Source organism: Psittacula echo (assembly GCF_963264785.1).
Source record: "Psittacula echo genome assembly, chromosome: 11".
NCBI lineage: Eukaryota > Metazoa > Chordata > Aves > Psittaciformes > Psittacidae > Psittacula > Psittacula echo.
Window position 1 is genome coordinate 8,173,045 of NC_137746.1, and position 21,758 is coordinate 8,194,802.

Here is a 21,758-nt window from a genome sequence, read left to right on the forward strand (position 1 = left end):
GCCCCTTTAGGTACTGGAAGGCTGCTATAAGGTCTCCTGGAACGTTCTCTTCTCCAGCCTCATGTCAGTGTATTTCTGCCATGAGTTCCAGCCAGCTTAGCTGCAGCCACACTAACAAGGGTGGGCTGACACAGATTTTTATGGGGTCAGCTAAGAGTGGCAGGAAAAAGCATTACCTCTTAGTTGTACTCTTCAGCCAGCCATTGATCTGCATTATCCAGACAGCCCTTTCCATTCATCTCTACTTAAAGTGCCTGTGTAGGTGAACCTCCAGGAAACCAGCTTTAAAAATGGGGAGCATTTGCACCTGGCTGCACTTCAGTGTGTATCAGTAAATCAGGCCAATAGGAAATTCATATTGCATTTAGAAAAAGGTTTGACAGATAATAGTAATGGTTTTGTCTCTTGTCCAGAGGTTGATTTATACTATTGAAACCACCTTTCACTGAAGGTCTTCGCTGAACCCTGCCACTGTTGCCCAAAGGGAATATGACTGTTTCCATTTGAAGATACCATTTTGGTTTATGGCTTTCATATACATCCCTTTTTTCCCCCAGCACTTCACATGCTGAACCTTTGCGATCTTGTGAAGGTCAGTTTATTCCTGATATAACCCTACAGAAGAAAGCTGGGTCATCCTGGGGACACATAGAGGGACTCATCAGAGCGAGTGGGCTATAAATGACTTTTTAGCTGAACACAGACAGGTCTCAAGTTTTCCTCACACAACTAAATCATGTTATTTCCCAGAGCAAAAATCCAGGGACCAGATTTCAGCACTTTTCTAATCATATGGAGGATCCTGAAAGGAAAACTTGGTTTTCTGTGAACTCCCCCACTTATTTATAGCTGCGTATAATACAGAAGAAAACAATGGCACTATTGTTGATGCCTTTATTATAAATAAGTAAAAATGCAAACCAAATTTAGACACAAATTCAGCTATTCTGCTTTCATCCCTGCATGAAATTTCTGTCTACCCAAAGGAAAAAAACCAAGCACTTCGATGAGGAACATGTCTATTTGCACTGAAAGATTGCCACAAACCTCCTCAGTACAAATAATCTTCACAGGGGTTGCTCCCTATAAGAAGATCATCTATAAGATCAGCTCAAAAAAAGCATTAAATGGAACAAAAGGTTCCCTAATTCAAGATTGTGACAATACTCAGGCCAATGACTGTCTCCTTGTGATTGTTGTCAGCATTCAAGTATCATAAAAACAAAATACACGCAATATTTGCATTTGTTATAGAGTGATATTTTTATCTTTGGCTTTTGGTAATATGAGAATTGATATCTGAATTTATTATCACCAGAAACTCCCTCTGTAAAAATATAACCATGGGCTGTGCAGTTGCTATATATAGTTCAATCTATATATATGTGATACATCACTTACATTACTGAGACATCGTTGCATGGAAAGATTCAAGGGCTTCTAGCCATATTAGCAGTGCTTGGATGCTGTAACTACCTGCTCTGGCATAGGATGAGTCAGATCCTGCCTGTACCCATCTCTTCAAAAGGCTCTTCCCGAAGTCAATGGGACATCTGCCTGATTCACACAGAAAAGTCAGGCTTTCAGTTATCTAGGAATTACACAGGCTCAGACTCATTTCCTCCAGGATCACAACTGCCTGATTAAAAGTCTGCAGCTGGGAATTTGGAAGTCTCTGTTCTGTTCCCTTATCAGTGACATCCCCTATGATCAAGGGATGGGCAGACCTATTAGCAGCAGTCTCCATGCAGCACCCAGGGCAAAGGGACTGTGCATACAGTTGATCAGTGGGCTTGAAAATTAGGTGTTTCAGTTTCCTCATGGCAAAGCTGATGGAAATGCTTTTGCAGTGGGGTTTCTGTACTTACTCAACAGTTTGCAAGATGATTTTACACTATTGCTGGACAGCAAAAGAGGATGATTCTCCCGTTACCTTCATATTAAATTAGGAGTTAGCCACCTAGAAGGAAAGAGAAAGACCTACAGAGGAGAATGCCTGTTCAGGAAACAGACTTATGCAGACAATGACTTGGACACGTATCATACTGAAAGCTCAGTAATATTTCATTGGAACTCTCTCTTCAGAAATAGGAAAGCTCATTGAACAAATGGCTCTGAAAAGCCTCCTGCTGACACTGGAAAAAATGCTACCAAGAATTAGAGTCTTAGCAGGAGAAAGCAGAAGACTTTTTGTCCTGCCTAACCTCTGCATTACAGACACTTGCACTGATGAAAGAACTCTTATCTTTGGCTGACTTGAGTGGAATGCGAAGTCTTTAATTTTCCAGATTATTTTTCTCCTTCGAATCACTTGAAATGATCAAAGGAAGAAGGATGAATCCATGAAGGGAACTGGTGATTTAACAGCAAACTTCTTTACCCAGAGTCTTAACAGTTGCGAATAGCTTCGGCTGACCAAGAATATTTTGTTTAGCTTTGGTTTTCCATCACCCATGTAGGACATACTTGGAAGAGTCCTAGAGCAGCTGTTCTGCCAAAGAGGGTGAAGTGCTGTAAGATGATCAGGCACTAGGCAAAGGCTTGTCCCAGTGTGCTGCTAGTGAAATGATATCAAAGCACTCTCTGGGCTTTCTTTGAAGGGTGGGTCACTGCTGCTACTTCTGCTTCATTCCTGCAGGCAAATTAAATTAATGGTAGAAGATGAGGCATGCAGACACATTGCATCTTTTTAACTGTATTTATACATGCTGTAGTCCTCTCCATGCCACCTGCAAACTTCAACATCATAGGATGCTGAATCATTTATTCTTGTAAGAGAAGGGAAACAGGTATAAAATGGAAGGGCTTTTAATGCAATCCACAAAACTTTCCAGTAGCTTTGGAGAGGAAAAGTCTCTGCAAATGGATAGCCACAGGCAGTGACACACTGGGAAGCACTCTTGAATGTCTTTTGACTTGTACAGCAGCAGGAGGAAAACAAACTGTTTGGAAAATCTGCATTTGATTTGTTTTTCAAGCTGAGAAGCATGTGAGGTGATTTTTCATTTAGGTCAAGGTAAACAGTAGAGAAAGAAGAAAAGAATTATAAGAGAGTAGAATATGTCTCTCTCATATCTCAAGTACTCTTTGCCCTGTCATGAATCAGGTTTGCAGGAGGGCACACACCAAGGGACTGGCCCTGACTACGAGACTCATTACACGCTGCTAAAGAAGAAATAACATCCAAGCTACTTGGCACTTCAGGAATCTGCATTTAGGAGATAAGTTCAAAAGTGGGCTGACAATGACCTAGAAATGGGAGCTAAAACCCTTTTCTATAATCAGAGAATTCCCCCATGGGGGGCTGCCAGAGCATGCTAAGAATGGTTCTAGAGGAAGGCAGGTTTAGGTGTGTAGCTCACTCTTAGCTACCAGCACTAGCAAGTTCGTAACAAGCAGAGGGTACAACCATGCAGCTCTGAGGCACCTCCCTTAAAACACTGCTAGACATCCCCATATAGGAGGAAGTAAATTTGTATTATCCATAGCAAGCAGCCATTCTAGGTTCTGGTGCATTGAAATATGTCTTCTACTCCGTAGGGTATAAAAAGAAAAGTAGGAGAAGGAGAAAGCTAGATCTAGAGAATAATCCCATAAGCAGCTGTTTTATACCCCGAAACTTCCTTTGTGTAGGAACTGGTCCATTTGCCCACATACATTCCTGCAGGCCAGATCAGTTTTCAGTGAGAAGATAATTTAGGCAGAACAGGCATTTTCTACTATTTATAAGACTTTCCTCTTAATGATTCATCTGCATTGCAGATGCAGTGGGACCAGGGGGCTGTTCACAGCACAGTTACAATGTGTAGGGCAGACAGGATTTACTCATGCTTTCTTTAACTACAAAATGCAGTAGTTCTCGAATAAGAGGCTTTGATCTTGAACCTGGAAAATGGATTTAATGGCCCCACAGAAGCAGAAAAGCATAAAATGGTTGATATGAGACTGAAAACTTTAAATGCAAAGAAGCCAGATGATATCTACTTTACACTGGCTTAGGGCTACATTTGGAAGCATGTGGAAATTTCATCTGTACCTCTATCAATAATGCAATCCCAATGAGCCTAAGCCTCAAAATGCAGTCAGATCATTGGATTCTTCAAAATGACCTGTACAGCTTGCTCAAGCAAGATGAGTTTTCCATTGAACACACTGACTGAAAAGACAATGTTGAGGAAAACATTTATTTCCCATTCTAAAATATAACTCTGGATTATAATGTTTTAAAAATTACAATTCTTGTAACAACTTTACTTCCTCTTCCTCATCACTATCAGTCACATTGACTATGCGGATGCTGGAGGAACTAGATGGAGTGGCTGAGAAAAGCTCCTCCAGTCCTCCAACATCCAGCTGTGGTAGGGGACTTACAATCTGCCCCTCATTCCAGTTGCTGTGAGAGGATACTGCTTCAAGGCTCACACAGCTGTGTTGGTTCTCATGTGTACTTTCTTCTGGGTATTCCTTGGAAGGATAGGCTCCATCCAGAGCTGGAAACATCAATTCCTGTCTTCGGTACTTGTCTTCATAAAAGCCAAAGCATTTAGGCACTGAGCTGGGGAAATCTGGACAGCCAAATGGGGGACGGCTGAATGGGCATGTGCTGCAATTAGAGAGATTGAAAGTTGGCTTTCAGAAAGGCAGATTGCTGTTCAGCTGAGAAAAACAGAACGACACTAATGTTCTCTGCTAGCCAGCTTCCCCTGTTGAAATATTCAGAACACACATACTTCAAAACCTTGCCTAATTTAAACACTAGGGCCCAGAACAAGAGTTGAGCAGAGATTCCATATCTGTGCATGTGCATCCCTTCATGCTAGGTACACGCATGATGTTGCTTTGAAAACAAACTCAAACTCCATTGTATTTATGAATGGAATAACATCGTGGATAAATCAGCATCTGGTCAGCCTGCAGGATGTTAACCAGCATGATCAAAACAGCAAAAAAAGGCATCAAAACTCAGTTCATGTTATTTTTGTATGCCAAAATCTGTGAAAGAGATTGGGTAAAACACTGTTATTTATTTTTTGATGCAAACTCTTGCATCTGTTAGACTCTTATTAAACAAGAGGACTGACAGAGGATCCTTGTGGTTGTCAATGTTACTATTTGGAGAATGTACAGTTATAAACAGTGTAGATGTTATAAAGACATTGATACAATGTCTGTTGAGGCTTAGGGGAAATGATACATCTTTAAATTTTTAGCGCATAAAACTGCATACATGCATTTGCACTGTCAAGGCTACTCATAAATTATGAGTCTTGTATGCGAGAAATGAGTTTATAGGAATGTGAAATTATGAATCATTGTATTAGAAAGATCCTGGTATTAGCAAAGCTGGCAGCCTTCTGAAGCCTGCTAATGCATGAACTCAGAACAGTCTTTTATGGTACAAGAGCACTCCTCTCCCTCAGAGGCTTCACAAAACTGTCTAATTCCAGAGACCAAGGGCTAAGCAAAGTTCATCTTGAGCAATTTTGTGAATATGTGTCCTGTGTTTCTTTAAAGGACATCTTGTATTGCCAATGTCTTTAAGGTTTGATAGGTCATCAGCTTTAATTTCTGACCAGGTAACTTACTGCTCTAGGAAAATATCTGTTGTTCCTATTAGTAGGAATGAGCAGCGTATAATCAGGCATAATTTAAGTCTAATTGTCATAATAATTTGTTATGTTTGATACTGCATCGTCCTGAAATAAAAATGATGCCTACATCAGTAGGCCATCAGTCGACTTGTGTTTGAGCAGCACATGCTGCTGGAAGGGCATTGGTGTCTTCTGATCATGCTTAGCTTAGGAAATACCCACAGAATATTACATGTGTTAGCTTGTAAATTCTTGGATTAGGTGATTTTTGACTGACTGCCTAGAGACTTCAAAGAAAAAAACAGGTATTACTACTTATATAAGAATTCTGGAGATATTTCCTACCAGGCTGGGATTCAGAGATATTGGTAGTTATGGCAGCCCCAGTGATAGTATCAGGAGACATCTCACACACTTACTTGAATTCTATCTGATCAGTTTCTAAATATATTTACACTACCTACTGCTTTTCAGTGGAAATCAACTGCACCTAGATGCATAAAGTGGAAAGCAGATACTTCTATTTACTGTGAGTCTGGCAGTGCCAGTTACTGCAATAGTACTGTGGAGCCTTTGGGAACTGGGCATAAATTATGAGCAGCCTCCCACCACACAGGAGGGATAGGAAAGTAAGATCACCTTTCCTTCTGAAGGCACCATCTGCTTTCTCTAAGTCAAAAGATTGCCTTTTAGCACTTGTTCTTACTGGTGTTCTAGTAAAAAGTTTCATTACCTTGATGGGAAATAGTGAGGTCCAGGTACAATGTAAGAGTGGTAAAATGAAAATCGAGGAGGTACTCCAAACAGATCAGCTGGCTGAGCAATGTCATAGACATGTGAGTGGAGAAAAGGGGTAACTTGGGGAAGAGGTAAACTTCTAGGGAAAATAGAAACTCCTGGGCACTCCTTGGGGGGCTCACTATTAGAGACGGAAAATCTGCCATTAGTGTTGGCTATGTTACTTGGGTTTCCACTGAAGCTCTCAATAAAAACTTGTGCAGGTCTCTTCAGAGAGCAATCGAGCCCAGATGATACATCAAGAGCTTCTGTCTTAGCAGGTTCAGCAAAGTGCTGTGGTGAAATTACAGGGGGCAGGGGCAGGGGCAGGGTTGGAGCTGGAACAGCCACTGATGCAGTGTTTGCGCTAGTAGTCTGGAAAAGAGTAATTGGACCAGCAGGTTGAATGGAAGAAGCCGGCAGATGGATGGCAGGAGGCTCACCTTTAGGAGACAGAACAGTTATTTATCAGACATGAACAGAGGAAGAGATTTCATAAACAGCATTGTAGCAAACCATAGCCAGAGCCAGATCCATTTTCCCCAAAACATGTCCTAGCATTACTTCATTGCAACTCACTGTCATACACCACTTGGAACCCACACAGTCAACCTTTCACAGAAACCCAAGGGTGAAAGAAGAAGGAATTGGTTAGTGGGTGTTGAGGATGAATGTGGTGAGGTCTGTATCATGTCCTGATATGGTCACAGAATGGGGCTGGAGTGTGTATTTAGCGTCTGAAGCACAGAAATCCTCCCAGATCTACTTGCTTCCTTTGAGTGAGCCAAATTCTTAACAAATCTGTGTGGTGCTAAAGCAGCAATGAGGAGCAAAAAAACACAGTTAAAACACCCCACTCTCCAAAATGCTTTCTTTTTTGTTTCACCAGCAAAGTACTCACTAGCCAGTTGCACTTTTAAATGTTTTGCAGTACACTTGAACGTACACTTTCAAATCACACCTCCTGTCAACAGAGCTGCCTTTATACAAAAGATTGCAAAACACAGTAAGCATTTTCAAAGCTCGCTACCTAGTCTAAGAGTCTAAATTCCAAGTCCACAGGACTTAGATGCATCTAGATCTTTACAGCTTGTATTTAAGAATAACTTCAATCACAACAGGATAGTAAACTCTGGAATGATATATAGCAGCTTCTGAGGACAGCGTAACATTGTAAAATATACCAGGGTAAGAAAATGAGTACTTTATTCAGTCAAATTTACAGAAGAATTTGGGAATGGATCACGTCATTAACTCAGAACTTCACCTGAACAAATCTGTGTTCTCTTTTACATCTCTGAATATTACCACACAGTGTAAACAGGCATTTCATTTTCTTGCCTCATCGTAAAGACAGCAGCCCTTGTCAGTATGCTTTAAGATGCCATTAAGCTATTTGTTGCTGAAATCCACTATTCATACACTGAGCCAGACTTCTTTCACTACAAAACAAGCAGGCCAGCTATTACACAGGACTGTTGGCTCTCATACTATACCCTATTTCACTGCCCATATTGATGTCTTATCAAAATCCTTCCAGGCTAGGTGCAACTTTTCAGTATATTCCTTCTCTAATTCTATTTTTGTTTGTATAAAAGCTGAGCTCAAACTGTGAGCATGTGCAAGTCCATAACATCTACATGCAGAACTGGTGTGCCTAGATACCTAAGTAACTGTTCATGGAAAATGTGCCAATGAAAACTTTCTTTTTCAGATTTAGTGACTGCTTTAACATTGCAGCACACACCTTACTAACACCCTACTATCATCCTTCTGGATGACCTTGTTGACAATTCTGTCTGCTCTCTCTTGTAAGCAGCCTAAGTTGCGGAGCATTTGCTCTAGAGCAATGGTGCCCTCACTACCAAGAAACATTAAAACCAGGGTGGAGGTGCCAAGGACTGAGCTAATGAGCTTTTTCAGAAGCGGTAGGTCAGTGTTGAGCACTAGTGCAGTTAGAGTTGGTGAGGTAAGAAGTATGTGAGGTAGAAACAGAACAAGAAAAGGAAACAGCTGTAGCTTGACAGAAAGCAAGTTTTGAGTAACAGATATCCAAAACAACTGAGAGGGAGGGAACCAGAGCTACAAAGACAATAGCAGTGATTTGTGGGCAATGAAAAAGCCAGAAGGATTTAAAAAGCTGAGGAAACAGGAGGCAGAGATGACATGAAGATGCACTGCAGAGGACTGATAGAACCAGTGGTGTCAAGAAAGACCGAGAAATTGTTTTAACTACATCTACACTACTATATACATAACTTTTATTACAATAGGTAAATCCTGATTTTTTAAAATCATTCACTATTGAAAACTCACAGACTGGATGTCCAATACTGTTCTTAATGCTGGGGATGACAACAGAGTAAGCAGGTGACTGGATGGAACAAATGCCAGCTGGTTTTGTAGTGATGACACTCTGAGAAACACTGGGAAACACAGCAGAGACAGGCAGTGGAAAACGCTTCCTTTTGCTTGGTCGTGGTTGATAAACCCAATCTGTCAGAGACAAAAAAAGACATAGATGTCTCTTTTTTTTTGATGGTCTCATTTTTTACATGAAGTTATGGTATCTGTAATTCTGAAATGTATAAAAAAAGAGAGTCCCAAACTGGCTCTTATAGTCAATGGCAATACTCCATTTGTTTCAGTGACCGAGCAAATGGGCATTTTATCAGAGGTGGAAATAAAACAGACATATTTGGGCACTGGTTTTATGTTACTAAATAGTAACTGTTTGTGAGACAAAGAAATGCAGAACAATGGAGAGTGACACGGCCTTGCTGAGGGAAGCATGTTAAGAAGAACATGACACTCTATCACGGGCTATTGGTGTGAAAGAAAATTATGACTGTGTTCTGAGACATTGGGAAAAATTCTTCACTATGAGGGTGATGCGGCACTGGAACAGGTTTCCCAGAGAAGCTGTGGATTCCCCATTCCTGGAAATGTTCAAGGTGAGGTTGGACAAGGGTTTGAGCAACCTGGTCTAGTGGAAGGTGTCCCTGCCTGTGGCAGGGGATTGGAACTAGATGATCCTTAAGGTCTTTTCCAACCCAAATCGTTCTGTGATTGATTCTGTGATTCTATTAAAAATGTAGATCTCTCCTGATTGTTTCATTAACCCATCAAGTCTCACGCATACCTGCAGTTTACAAGAGACAATGGAAAATATATGACCCATTAGGAATCCTGTATAGATTTTGGAGGAGTACATTTGGCTTTGCCTTACAACATTAACCAAACACTAAGTGATGTATATTATATATATATAAGATATTATGTATATATATGTATATATGAGAGACGTATATTATGAATTTACACTGAGCAGCTTGGGTTCTTACGTAGTCTAACCCTTAATGCCACTTGAAAGAAGCCCTTTTTTCTTTTGAAGGGTGCAATGAGAAGGGGACAGTGCTGCTTTTATCTTTTCCTTGTTTATGACAGATTAGTCAGATCTTGTCTCCCCAGATTAGACATAATCATGAACTAGTAGGATTATGACAACAGAGAGAGAAAGGATCAGGACATCAGCTTTTAAATCTCAACAGCTTTTAAAAAGTGTTGAAAGTACTTTTGCTGTTTTATTGAGCTGCAGTGTTACGGAGAAAGGGATTTGTGAAGGGTACAAATTTTCAACCTTTTTGATGAAAGGTTGAGAAACAACATCTTCCACACTGTTATTTGGGAATCTCGAGTCTATACATTGAAGAATCCCACAGAATACAACGCTGTTTGTGCTTCCTGTGGCATTCCCTTTTCCATCTTTTAAGGAATGCACGCATGTGTCACCACAGTCCACCTGGACAGCTCTTTCTGGAGGACATGAAATGGTGCAGCAGGCCATGTTCACAATAAACTCACTATCTGTTTGTTAGACTACTAAAACATTCAGGAAAGCTGCTGTAGCTGTGGTGGTCTAAGAAACAGAGGCTATGAAGGGCGAAACATCATTTTGGATGCTTTAAAGAATGAATACGCTTTCACGCACTAGAAAGCTGACATGAGGACTGCATGCTTGAAACTTTTGTCACCTTTTTCTATTGCTCTAATGAAAGAGATACATGTTTCAAAACATCTTTCACTTCTAAAGCATTCAGGTAAATAAAGACTTGTTACTTGTTTACCAGGAAATTCCTCTCTGTGCCTTTGTTTTATTTTATGAGCTTCATCATAATAGGGCTGCTTCTGCTCTTCAGTCAGTTTGCTCCACTCCAATCCAAGCTGAACACTGATATCTGCATTGTTGGCAGCTGGGTTAGCTTTTGCTAGGACGGGCCGATGAATCCTTGCCCACACCATAAATGCATTCATTGGACGCTTCACGTGGCCATTTTTGTCCTTGCTAAATGGAGCGTCTGGCATACCTGTGCAAGAGAATAAGGAAAGAGGATCATCTGCCAGGCAATATATGCAGACAGGTTACATTCAATAGTGCATCAAGAGGATATTTGGCACCAGTCAAAAGAATCACTAGAGCTCTGGAATACACGAAGCTCAATGCACATTTGGAGAGCAATTCCTAGAAAAAAAAATTAAGGGTAAGGGAGTGTTCTTCACTGACCTTCACTGGACCACTGCCCAAGGAATCACTTACCTGGCTTTCATTAACTAGTATTAAACAAAAAAGAAAGAAAAAGCCCAAAAGAACCCTGTGGGACTGCAGACACCCTGCTTTGGGTTTCATTTGGCTAGATCGATTTGTTATGAATTTGTAAACTTAAACATTGTACAGCATAGACCATGTCACTGCAAATTTGCCATCTGCACTAGAACTACGTATCCAAAGCCCTAGGGAAGCAGGGACCAGATCGAATGATGATACAGCAGCTTAGTCCCACACCTGTGTAGTCCCTGGCTTCTCAGCGGAGATTGTTCCCAGTTTGGGTTTTGGCTGTTGATTTCCCTCTCTCTTTTCTCTGATTTGGACTCATTTTGCTGGAGGAACCTGTGTTACCCAATGACTGTTACATGACACCCAGCTTGGCTCTTTGTAAACACAGACTGCATTTAGATTTTGGTTTGGTGTCATGATGAACTCCCAGATGCCTCACAACTGAACCCTGAGCAAGTGATGTCCTCTCTGAAAATGGCTTTAAAATGAACTCTTCCACATTATCAATAAAGGGCAGAAGTCTTCTATTCTTTCAGATCTCACTTTTAAGTCATTAATTTTGAAAACCTAGATATCTTTAAATAAAAAATAAATGTAATGCAGGTATTTCAAAAGTTCCTTATTTATCATGTCCAAGTTTTCTGAGTGAGGTGTATGAATGCTTCATAGCTTTCAAAATCAAGCAGACTCCTGACCTTAAAACTCGCAATCACATCTCAGTGCGATTCTGAACACTGTTATAATAGGTTTAATGTAGTTGGGGAGTAAGTGGAGAAAACTGCATTGAGTGTAATAAACCACTACTCTGGGCTCCCACTTTTATGATGTCTCACACTGAAGAAGAGAGCCGTACAAACTCCAGTCTATCCAAAGGATGGTTCTCTAGCACAAGCTCTCTCCAGTTGTGTTCTCCTACCTGATGACCTGTGTGTCACTTACAGAACCCTTTCAAGCTCTCTTAACATAATACCTGCATCGGCGGGGAGTACTGTGAAGGGAACGTTTTTGGTTTCGATCTTTACAGAAGGCTCCAGTAAAGACTGCATTTTAAGTGGTACTTTTTTCACTGGCACTTTAGCCATGTGGAGCAGGCCTGATGGCAGAGGGCCTTGGATCTGGATGCGGGTCCCAGCAGGCAAAGGATGAACCACAACCGGGATCTTCACATCTTCAGGGAGGACCCCAAAACCTTCATGTAGCTGTACCTTGCCGTCATCAATGCTGGCACAAACAGGCCCACACAGGGCTCTAGCGGGAGCAGGAACAGGCCCACACAGGGATCCAGTGGGAGCAGGAAGAGGCCCACACAGGGATCTGGCTGGAGCAGGAAGAGGCTCACATAGGGATCCAGTGGGAATAGGAATAGGCCCACACAGGGATCCACTGGGAGCATGAAGAGGGCCACAAAGGGATCCAGTGGGAGCAGGAACTGGCCCACACAGGAATCCAGTGGGAACAGGAATAGGCCCACACAGGGATCCAGTGGGAGCATGAAGAGGGCCACAAAGGGATCCAGCCGGAGCAGGAATTGGCCCACACAGGGTTCCCGCCACAGCATGAACAGGCCCACACAGGGATCCAGCCAGAGCATGAACAGGCCCACACAGGGATCCAGCCACAGCATGAACAGGCCCACACAGGGATCCAGCCACAGCATGAACGGGCCCACACAGGGATCCAGCCACAGCATCATCCTTTCCCACCTTCACCCCACAGGCCTCAAAGGCCACATCAGGCATCTCCACTTTGACAGCGCTTTCTCTCCAGAGCTCCTTCCCACTCCCCCACTCCTCCAGCACCTTCACCTCATTCTGGCATTCAAAATCACCCATTTCATGGTCCCTTTCTCTCTTGATGGCACCGCAAGCCTCTTCACCCACTTCCTGAACTTGGGACCACCCGAACCCTGCCCCTGACTCTCTGCCATCCCCGCAGGAGCCCTGGACATTGCCCAGCTCCACTTCGGGCTCCTCCACTTTGATGCGCAGCACCCCGAGAGCACCCTTCTTGTCCTCTGGTGGCGGGAGGTGGCGGGATGCCACCGGCGGCCGCAGGGGGGCGCTGCGGGGGATCGGGCCCTGCCGCCCGCCGCTCTCCATCGCAAGGCTACCGCTTGGGCGCCCGCGGCCGTTGACGCCAACGCTCGCCGCACCCTCGCGCCAACGGCCACCAATGCGCACAACCCGCCCGCGCCACGAGGACCGTTGGCGGGGGCTGCGCCGCCTGGCACGCCCCGGGACGCAGCTGTGCCCATCGAGAGGTCCGCCGAGACGCACAGAAAGGCTCCAGCGAGGGAGGGTGCTCGCCTCGTTTCCGTTTCCGCTCTGGTCATGTTGGGCTGCGGGCGGGCCGCTGCAGCTCTGGCGGCCGGGAGCGAGGGGGGGGTGCGCTGCTTGCGCCGCCGCTGCCGCCTCCTCGTGTCCATGGCGAAAAGCAAGTTCGAGTATGTGCGGGACTTCGAGGCGGACGATACCTGCCTGCCCAACTGCTGGATAGTGGTGCGGCTGGACGGCCGCAACTTCCACAGGTGAGGCCGGGCGGGTGGGCAGTTAATGGCCGGGGCCCGTAGAGCGGTGTGGTCGCTATGGCGGTGCCTCAGCGAGTGGGGGGACGGGGCCGGGGTACGGAGGAGCGAAGCCCTAGAGGCGCGGGGATGCTGGCTGGGGGTGCTGGGCCGAGAGAAGGGCCCCTGGCTGCTGCCATGCAGGAGCCTTGGCAACTCCCTGCTTGGCCTGGGCGGGTTCCGCAGGGTTAAGAAATCCTCCTTTCCCCTAACCCCTTCTGTGAGCCCTTAGCTCGGCCTTTCCAATTTCTACCGGCGCTTTGCCTCCGAGAGCCATGGTTTGATTCGTAACGGTGCACTCGGCAGCGTGGTAGGGAAATGGTTATACCAGTGTCTGAGGGGAACAGCGGTTGCTGAGGGAAGGCCAGCAACTGGTGTACGGGGTTTTTTACTTGTGTTTGGTGTCGGTGTCTCTGCGGCATTCGCCTTTTTTGGGGATAAATAGAACACAGTTCTAAAGTGCTAGATGATGTATCCGTTGCTGGGGATTTGGTCTCTGGGTTGGTCACAGGGTTCAGGTAAAGCTGTCAAGTTTTAAGAAGTAAATGATAATGTTGCCTGTATTGGATAGAGTGTAAAAGGCACCCTGGGAGAAAGTGAGTTTATAGAAAACAGTATTTATCATCTTTACCAAGTAAAATACAGAAACCAGTCATGAAAGACTGATTAGGGTGAGATACTGATGGGAAAGAGAATGGGTTATCCAGAATGTATAAAAAGGTTTTTTGTTCTTGCTTTTCATACCTGGAGCGAATTTTCTGTATTGACAGGATACTGGAAATCAATATTCATAGAAGGCAAATAGGAAGAAAATAAATGTGTTGTCATTTTTAGTGGCTTCTTCAGGGATTCTTATTCAACCATTTTTGCTTTCAAGGTTTTCTGAGCAGCATGAGTTCAAAAAGCCAAATGATGACCGTGCTCTTCATCTGATGACCAAGTGTGCCCAGACAGTGATGGAAGAACTGGAGGATATTGCTATTGCTTATGGACAGAGTGATGAATACAGTTTTGTCTTCAAAAAGAAGAGTAGATGGTTTAAAAGAAGAGCAAGGTAACAGCTGCTTTGATACTACATCTTTAAACCTCTAATTCGTTAGGTTTGCCTGTATCTAAACACAGAATTTAAGAGTTGGGCTGTGTTTGGGTGTGTACAGTATATCTAATTCAGGTTCTTCATGTGAAGGCTTTGCACATGATCTTTCAGGAAAATATGTTTAGTGATACAGAGATTTAAAACCAAAATTGATGATAGAAACATTGGAAACAAACATTGATAGAATAAACATTCTTTTAACAAAATGTTACCTTTTCCAAACTTCCTTGATTCTCAGTACTTGCTGTTCTTCAAAAGACTCCGTCATTGCTGATCTGTTGGGCCATTACTTAAGAAATGCTGCTGTCCACCAGAATTATAGGTACTTATACCTCAGATAATCACAGATACAAATCACACTGATGTATTTCTTTCTTTTTTCTTTTGCTTTGTGTTTGCAAGCAAGTTCATGACTCATGTGGTCTCCCAGTTTGCCTCAAGTTACGTTTTCTATTGGAAGGATTACTTCAAGGAGCAGCAACTTCTGTACCCGCCAGGATTTGATGCCCGAATTGTGTTATATCCCAGCAACCAGAACTTAAAGGACTACCTCAGCTGGAGACAAGCAGATTGTAAGTGTCTCTAAAAAACAGATTTGTGCAGTTAAGTTGTCTTCATCTCTGAATAGAAATGTCTTTATTCCCAGTGTGTATAGGTATCAGTGAAGGAACAGCAGGTAGGGTGGTAGTTTTAAATCAACAATATTAGCATCATTTTGGGCTTTGTATGGATACTGGCTGGAATTTTGAACCTTGAGGTTACAACCATGTTTGTTGCATCCTGGGAGTGAATTCAGCACAAGAAAATATTTCAGATATTAATAGAATGAATTTATTATTTTTTATGTTCCAAGTTTGTTTAGCCAAGGGTATCTTGAAGAGATGTGGATGTTCAGTCAGTGCTGTATATTCCACACCAGAACACACCATTGGATTCACTTCCTAGGCATTTGTTGGTACTTAATCCCTATTGCTCCAATGAAGATAAGAATTTACATTACACAGAACCACCCTTCACTTTCTGCTCTCCAATTCAGGATTACAATGAAATCTGTCTTCTAGTCATTCTTATGATATGCAGTACCTTAAGAGTTAATCAGAAAGATCATATCATCTCTAGCAACGGGTATTATTAATTCTATTTTATTCTTGGCTGTTTCTTGAATACAACTTTGACACTAAAGCTGTTTTGTCTGAGTAGTCACTCAGATTTGATAAATACTCTTTTCTCTCTTTTCTCTTTTTCTGTAGGCCATATTAATAACCTTTATAATACAGTGTTTTGGATGCTTGTACAGCGAAGTGGTTTGACACCAGTGCAAGCACAAGATAGACTGCAGGTAAGAGTTTCTTTAGATCATGTTTTTTTCCAGCTACAGAGAAAATCATAAGATTTGTAAAGCTGGACTTGCCTACCCAGCAGCCATGGCTGGATTGTCTGTTCTTATAATAATAATTTTGTGGATGTAGATTGAACAACTTCTTCAATTGTACAGATGCTAATGTGATCAGAAAACACTGTATTTTTGGCCAAATATTGGTAGGATTTTAATCCTTCATTAGCAAGTTCAGAAACCACAGAAATGTTACATAAACATCCAGTGTATGTGTGCATGAAGTATTGTGGCAGGAGTCAGCTAGTATTGATTCCCAGTCCCTTCTGTAGGATTTTTCCTCAACATGCAGACTTCAGCAGATCATTTTCTCCTAGAGTCTGTTGACTTTTATCGGTTTGTCTTGCAAATGTAACCAAACAGACAACAGAACCATCTCGGTATTAATATGCTCGTTTGGTGATTGGAAATAATTCCTCTGTTGGAAGAGGTAGTTAAGCCCTGTGACTTCAAGGTGAAAACCTGCCTAAATGTCAGTCTTGCATCCAATGTTCACTCTTTTTCTACCCTAGAGATTCAGTTTGGTTGTTTTTCTATAAAAGTATTTTCTGTTTTCATTTCCTCTCAGGGGACTTTGGCTGGAGATAAGAATGAAATACTCTTTTCTGAATTCAACATCAACTACAACAATGAGCCTCTGATGTACAGAAAAGGAACTGTCTTAGTATGGCAAAAGGTAAAAAGCTGTATTACCACTTGCTTCACGCTCATGGTTTTAGTAGGTACCCTATGGCAGATAAGCTGCACTGTAAGATCACCAGGTATATCCCAAATATATGTCTATGTGTTTAACATATGTCTATGTATTAACTCACCATATTTACCTTATAATGATGTGTGAGATGTCTAATTATTTTGGAGATATTTTTGAGAGATGTATATCTATGAGCATAGTATAAAAACTGGTCTTTGAAATGTGATTTAGATACAAATTATGATGAGCTAACACATGTATCAATGGCTGAGGGGTGTTGGACTAGATGATCTCCAGAGGTCCCTTATGACATTAATGATTCTGTGAATTACACAAGACTGATGTTTTTGCTAGCCAAATCTGCTTTGTTTAATGAATTGTATGCTTGGTTTCTTAGTGTTACCAGCTTTGAAAATGCAGAAAGTATTGTGCTTCCTGAAAACCTACATTTTAATGACTATTGTTGTTTTGATATGATAATTGTTGGGGCCTGTGTCAGGCCCTTCATAGGACTAGATCCCAGGTATTTCCACTGCAAAGGAATTATGACCTTTTGGCCTACTCTTTCTTCGTTTAGCTTACTATTACTGTTTGACCTAATTGGAATGGATAGAGGCTTCCACCTGAAAATACATTCCATTTGTTCCTTATGCATTTTTTTTCTTGGTAATGACATTTGCATGGTTTCCCATTTGCTTTATATAGCTCCAAATTAAATACTGTATTTTATTCAGGAACACTTGCAATCGGGTGACTTTGCAGGTCATTTCTTCAAGCCATGTGATGATGACATGCAGTTTCAGCTGCTCATGGTTGAATTGAGAATAGGTTTTCTTTCAAAAGGTGCTATGTAGTGTGCTATAGGGTTGACAGTTGCTTTTTTTGTAGCTTTGGTTCTTGTCCATTTGTGCATTCCCTCTGGAGTCTTTCCCGTCTGCTAATGTGTCAACTGTATTTTCAGGTTAATGAAGTCATGACTAAGAAAATCAAACTGCCAAAAGAAGCAGAAGAAAAAGAAGTTGAAGTGACTCGGACTAGGACTAAAGTTGTTCCCCTGCACTGTGACATTATCGGGGACCAGTTCTGGGAGGAATACCCTGAGATTCTGGCTGAGGATAGTTGATATCTCTGAGTATAACTGATTGTTTGCACTTTCCTCTGCTTGGGTTGTTGGCAAGTGACGAGTATGAATGATGGCAGGGGGGTTGGAACTAGATGATCTTAAGGTCCTTTCCAACCCTAACTGTTCTATGATTCTATGGCTGGCAGCTTAACCTGTGACCCTCTACAACAACTACTTTTCATTTAGCACTGTTGTGGTCTTGAAAAGACGCTTGTATGCTGGCTGACATACAAGGATATGCCCGGATGGAAAACTAGAATCACAGTAGATTTTGAATGTTAAGGAATCGTAATTGAAGACTGCTCCTTTCTTGAACATGCATATTTGTAGAAAAAGTGTACAGAAATGCCCTGCATTTCTATAGCATTTAAATTAAGTACTTCACTGAGCTGCCAAACTATAAAAAGATTTGCGTATTTGAACAGTTCAAAGTGGAGGAGAAAATAATACATTTGATTTTTTTTTTTTTTGTTTGTTTGTTTCAACTGCGATGGGCCAGAATAGGGTCATAGAACAGTTTGGGTTGGAAGGGGCCTTAAAGATCGTTGTCCTGGGTTCAGCTGTAGCAGTCATTTTTCTCCTTAGTGGCTGGTGCAGTGCTGTGTTTTTGGCTTTAGCCTGAGGACAGTGCTGGTAGCACCAACTGAAGCCATTGGTGTGTTAAGTAACGTTTACTCCGATCAAGGGCTTTTCAGTCTTGTTCTCTGCCAGTGAGGAGGGGCATGAGAAGCCAGGAGGAAACAGACAGGACACCTGACCCAAACTAGCCAAAGGGATATGCCATACCACAGCACATCATGCCCAGTATATAAACTGGTCAGAGCTACCCAGAAGGCCCAGATTGCTGCTCGGGTTGGGATGGGTATCGATTGACGGGTGGTGAGGAGTTGTATTCTAACCCCTTGTTATTTGCCTTATCATTATTGTTACTGGTGGTAGCAGCAGTGGTTTTGTGTTATACCTTAGTTTCTGGACTGTTCTTATCTCAGGCCGTGGGAGTTACATTCTTTCAATTCTCCTCCCCATCCCTTTGGGAGTGGGGCAGGAGGAAGAAAAAGTGGGGAGTGAGCAAGTGGCTGCATAGTTGAGTTACTGGCTGGGCTTAAACCATGACAGTTCTTGCCAGGCGTGGTGGTGCGCACCTGTAGTCCCATTGACTCAGGAGGCTGAGCCTGCCAAATCACTTGAGCCTAGGAGTTCTGGGCTGCAGTGCGCTGTGCCAAGCAGGTGTCTGCGCTATGGCCGGCATCAATGTGGTGAGCCCTTGACTAAAGAGGGGTTGACTGTCATGGTTTAAGCCCAGCTGGTAACTCAGAACCACACAGCCACTTGCTTACTCCCCACGGTTCTTCCTCCTGCGCGCGGTTCTTCCTCCCTCTGCTCGTGGAGGGATGGGGAGGAGAATTGGAAGAATGTAACTCCCACGGGTTGAGGTAAGAACAGTCCAGTAACTAAGGTATAACACAAATCATTACTGTTGCTACCACCAATAATAAAAATGGTAAAGGAAATAGCAAGGTGAGACAATACAATTGCTCACCACATGCTGAGCACTACCCAACCCAAGCAGTGATCTGGGCCTTCTGGGTAGCTCTCTCCAGTTTATATACTGGGCTTGATGTGCTGTGGTATGGAAATACCCCTTTGTCTAGTTTGGGTCAGATGTCCGGTCTCTGCTTCTTCCCAGCTTCCTGTGCCCCTCCTCACTTGGCGGAGCATGAGACTGAAAATGTCCCTTGATAGGAGTAAACGTTATTTTAACACACCTATGTCTTTAGTTGTTGCTATCAGCATTGTTCTCGGGCTGGAGTCAAAACACAGCGCTGCACCAGCTACTAAGAAGGAGAAAAATGATTGCTACAACTGAACCCAGGACAGTCATTCAGTTCCAACCCCCTGCCATGGGAAGGGGCACCTTCCACTTGAGCAGCTTGATCTAAGTCCCATCCAGCGTGGCCTTAAACACTGCCAGGGATAGGGCAGAATACTTCAATTGGCATCTAGTATTGAATTTCAAGGCTCGTGTGTTTAATCAGATCAGTGCTAAGCCGTTTGACTGCTTCAGGTCTCTGATCCTTACACAAAGGGTGTAGCCCAGCAGTTTGCTATGATTTTAAAAGCTTTCATCAAATGTACAGGATTTTTATACTTTTAAAAAATAAAAATAATAACTTCTTCCCCGTTATGTTTATTATTTGGCCTTTATTTTCCTGAGAATTTTACTAGTAATGGGTGGAAGTTCCAGAGAGGGAAATTAATAATAAAGATATTGTAGAGAATTGAATTCTGTTAGGATATGGGCAGTATACATTGTGCTCTCTCATATTCTGTGCCCGGCAGAGTTGGTGTGTGTCTCCTCCTGTGCAGTAGAGTGAAAAGTGTTACCAATGGAATGTTCCTGGTGCCTGCAAAGAGGCTGCTGGCACAAATTTGTACTGCTGTCTTCTGCTTTTCCTGGGGATAACACAGACAGTGCTCCTCACAGTACATGTTAGAGGGAAAACAATTAATCAATTAATTAATCAAACAGTTAAATCCATGCAGCCTCTCTGAGCAGAGATAGTTCTGCCAAGGTAAAGGGGCTTGTCCCAGTGCAGCTGGGATTGGAGAGAAATAACCTATTTCAGTATAGAAATATAACTCTAATGATAGAATAGGTATTTATAAGGATATTACTGCGAGAACAGCAATCTGGCACGCTGCTGCTAAGGGAGAGACAGGCAGGAGGTGGGAGTGGCCATAAAACTGGAAACAAAGGCTAAGGTGTGACTGAATTAGTTACCCATAAATTTGCATAGCAGCCTGCTCTCTGTTTCCCCTTTTCTTCCCCCAGGAAGAACTTACATGTCTAAGGCAATGTGCATTTGGGTTTTGTTTTGTTTTTTTAAAAGCCACTCATCAGGTGCTGATGTAAACTACACCTTTGCAGGTTCTTTCTGAGCGTAACCAATGAGCCAATGTGCTCCTGATAGCACAGGGCTTCCCCTTCACTGCTGTATTGTTTAAAATGAAGCAGTGAAGCACACCCCGTGGGAGAATGGGTATTGAATTTACTTTGGAGAATGGGCTGTGTAATTCCCAGGAAGAGGATATGAGGGATTGTGAGAGGATGATTCCAAATGAGTCATTGCACTCGCCATTGACCCTTAAGCCCTTCCTGTCTGTATGCTGGTTTGGCGTTTACTTTCCTTTGAGATGCTGTGTGTTACTATCTGTTGCCTGCCTTGGTACATTACATATAAAGCAACTGTTCCAGAGGTGGTAACAGCTGGATTTTGAAGCCAGAGTAAAAGTTTTAGATTAAGAAATTTGGCAACCATGATTCATGCTTGGAAAGTATTATGTACCTTTTTTATCTTATGTGACTGCCTGATCCATAAACAGATAACACTGTGGAATGTATGTACATTAGATGTGTGTATATTAGGTCATCCTTACAATAATACATAAATGTGTCTGTGTGCATAGGGATGCAGACTTTAGAACCAACATACGGATTAGCTGAAGAACCATAGCCTTTGATTCGTATTTTAATTAATATAAATGCTAGAGAAAGAAAATCCCTGTGCTATTGTCATGCATAAAGTCATTTCTGTGACTTTGTAGCTGTAGGGGAAAATAAATCTCCCCAAGGCTCAAGCAGGAGACAGGCGTTAGCACCACACACAGCTCAACCTGCGGCCTGTGCCTGTAGGGATTTCTGTAGCTGCAGCAGTCCCATACTGTGACCCAGTGAAGGAATCCTTCTGTAACAGGAAGCACAAACATACAGGACCCAGGTCTGGAAGATTAATGGGAGGTGATGGAACCCGTCACAGTAAAACTGCTTTGCAGCGTTAACACACAGGGCCTTGCTGTTCCTGTGCTTTACACCCTTTTTATGGATTAAGATGCAAACTCTATTGC

At 42.7% G+C, this 21,758-nt stretch overlaps 2 protein-coding genes across 2 annotated transcripts; one reads left to right on the forward strand and one right to left on the reverse strand.

Moving 5' to 3' along the window:
* Positions 1-1,945: 1,945 nt before the first annotated feature.
* On the reverse strand, positions 1,946-13,082 carry SOX30 (SRY-box transcription factor 30; the record flags this gene model as incomplete). The annotated part of the gene is made up of 8 exons (XM_080627314.1): positions 1,946-1,960; positions 4,372-4,565; positions 6,512-6,811; positions 8,685-8,864; positions 10,496-10,735; positions 11,954-12,231; positions 12,323-12,366; positions 12,687-13,082. The coding sequence occupies 8 exons, from the start codon at positions 13,080-13,082 to the stop codon at positions 1,946-1,948; spliced, it is 1,647 nt and encodes a 548-aa protein (XP_080483440.1).
* Positions 13,083-13,231: 149 nt separating this feature from the next.
* Positions 13,232-19,976, forward strand: THG1L (tRNA-histidine guanylyltransferase 1 like). Its single transcript, XM_080627015.1, has 6 exons — positions 13,232-13,510; positions 14,424-14,600; positions 15,045-15,214; positions 15,893-15,981; positions 16,604-16,711; positions 17,691-19,976. The coding sequence occupies exons 1-6, from the start codon at positions 13,314-13,316 to the stop codon at positions 17,850-17,852; spliced, it is 903 nt and encodes a 300-aa protein (XP_080483141.1). The 5' UTR covers positions 13,232-13,313; the 3' UTR covers positions 17,853-19,976.
* The last annotated feature ends 1,782 nt before the right edge of the window (positions 19,977-21,758 follow it).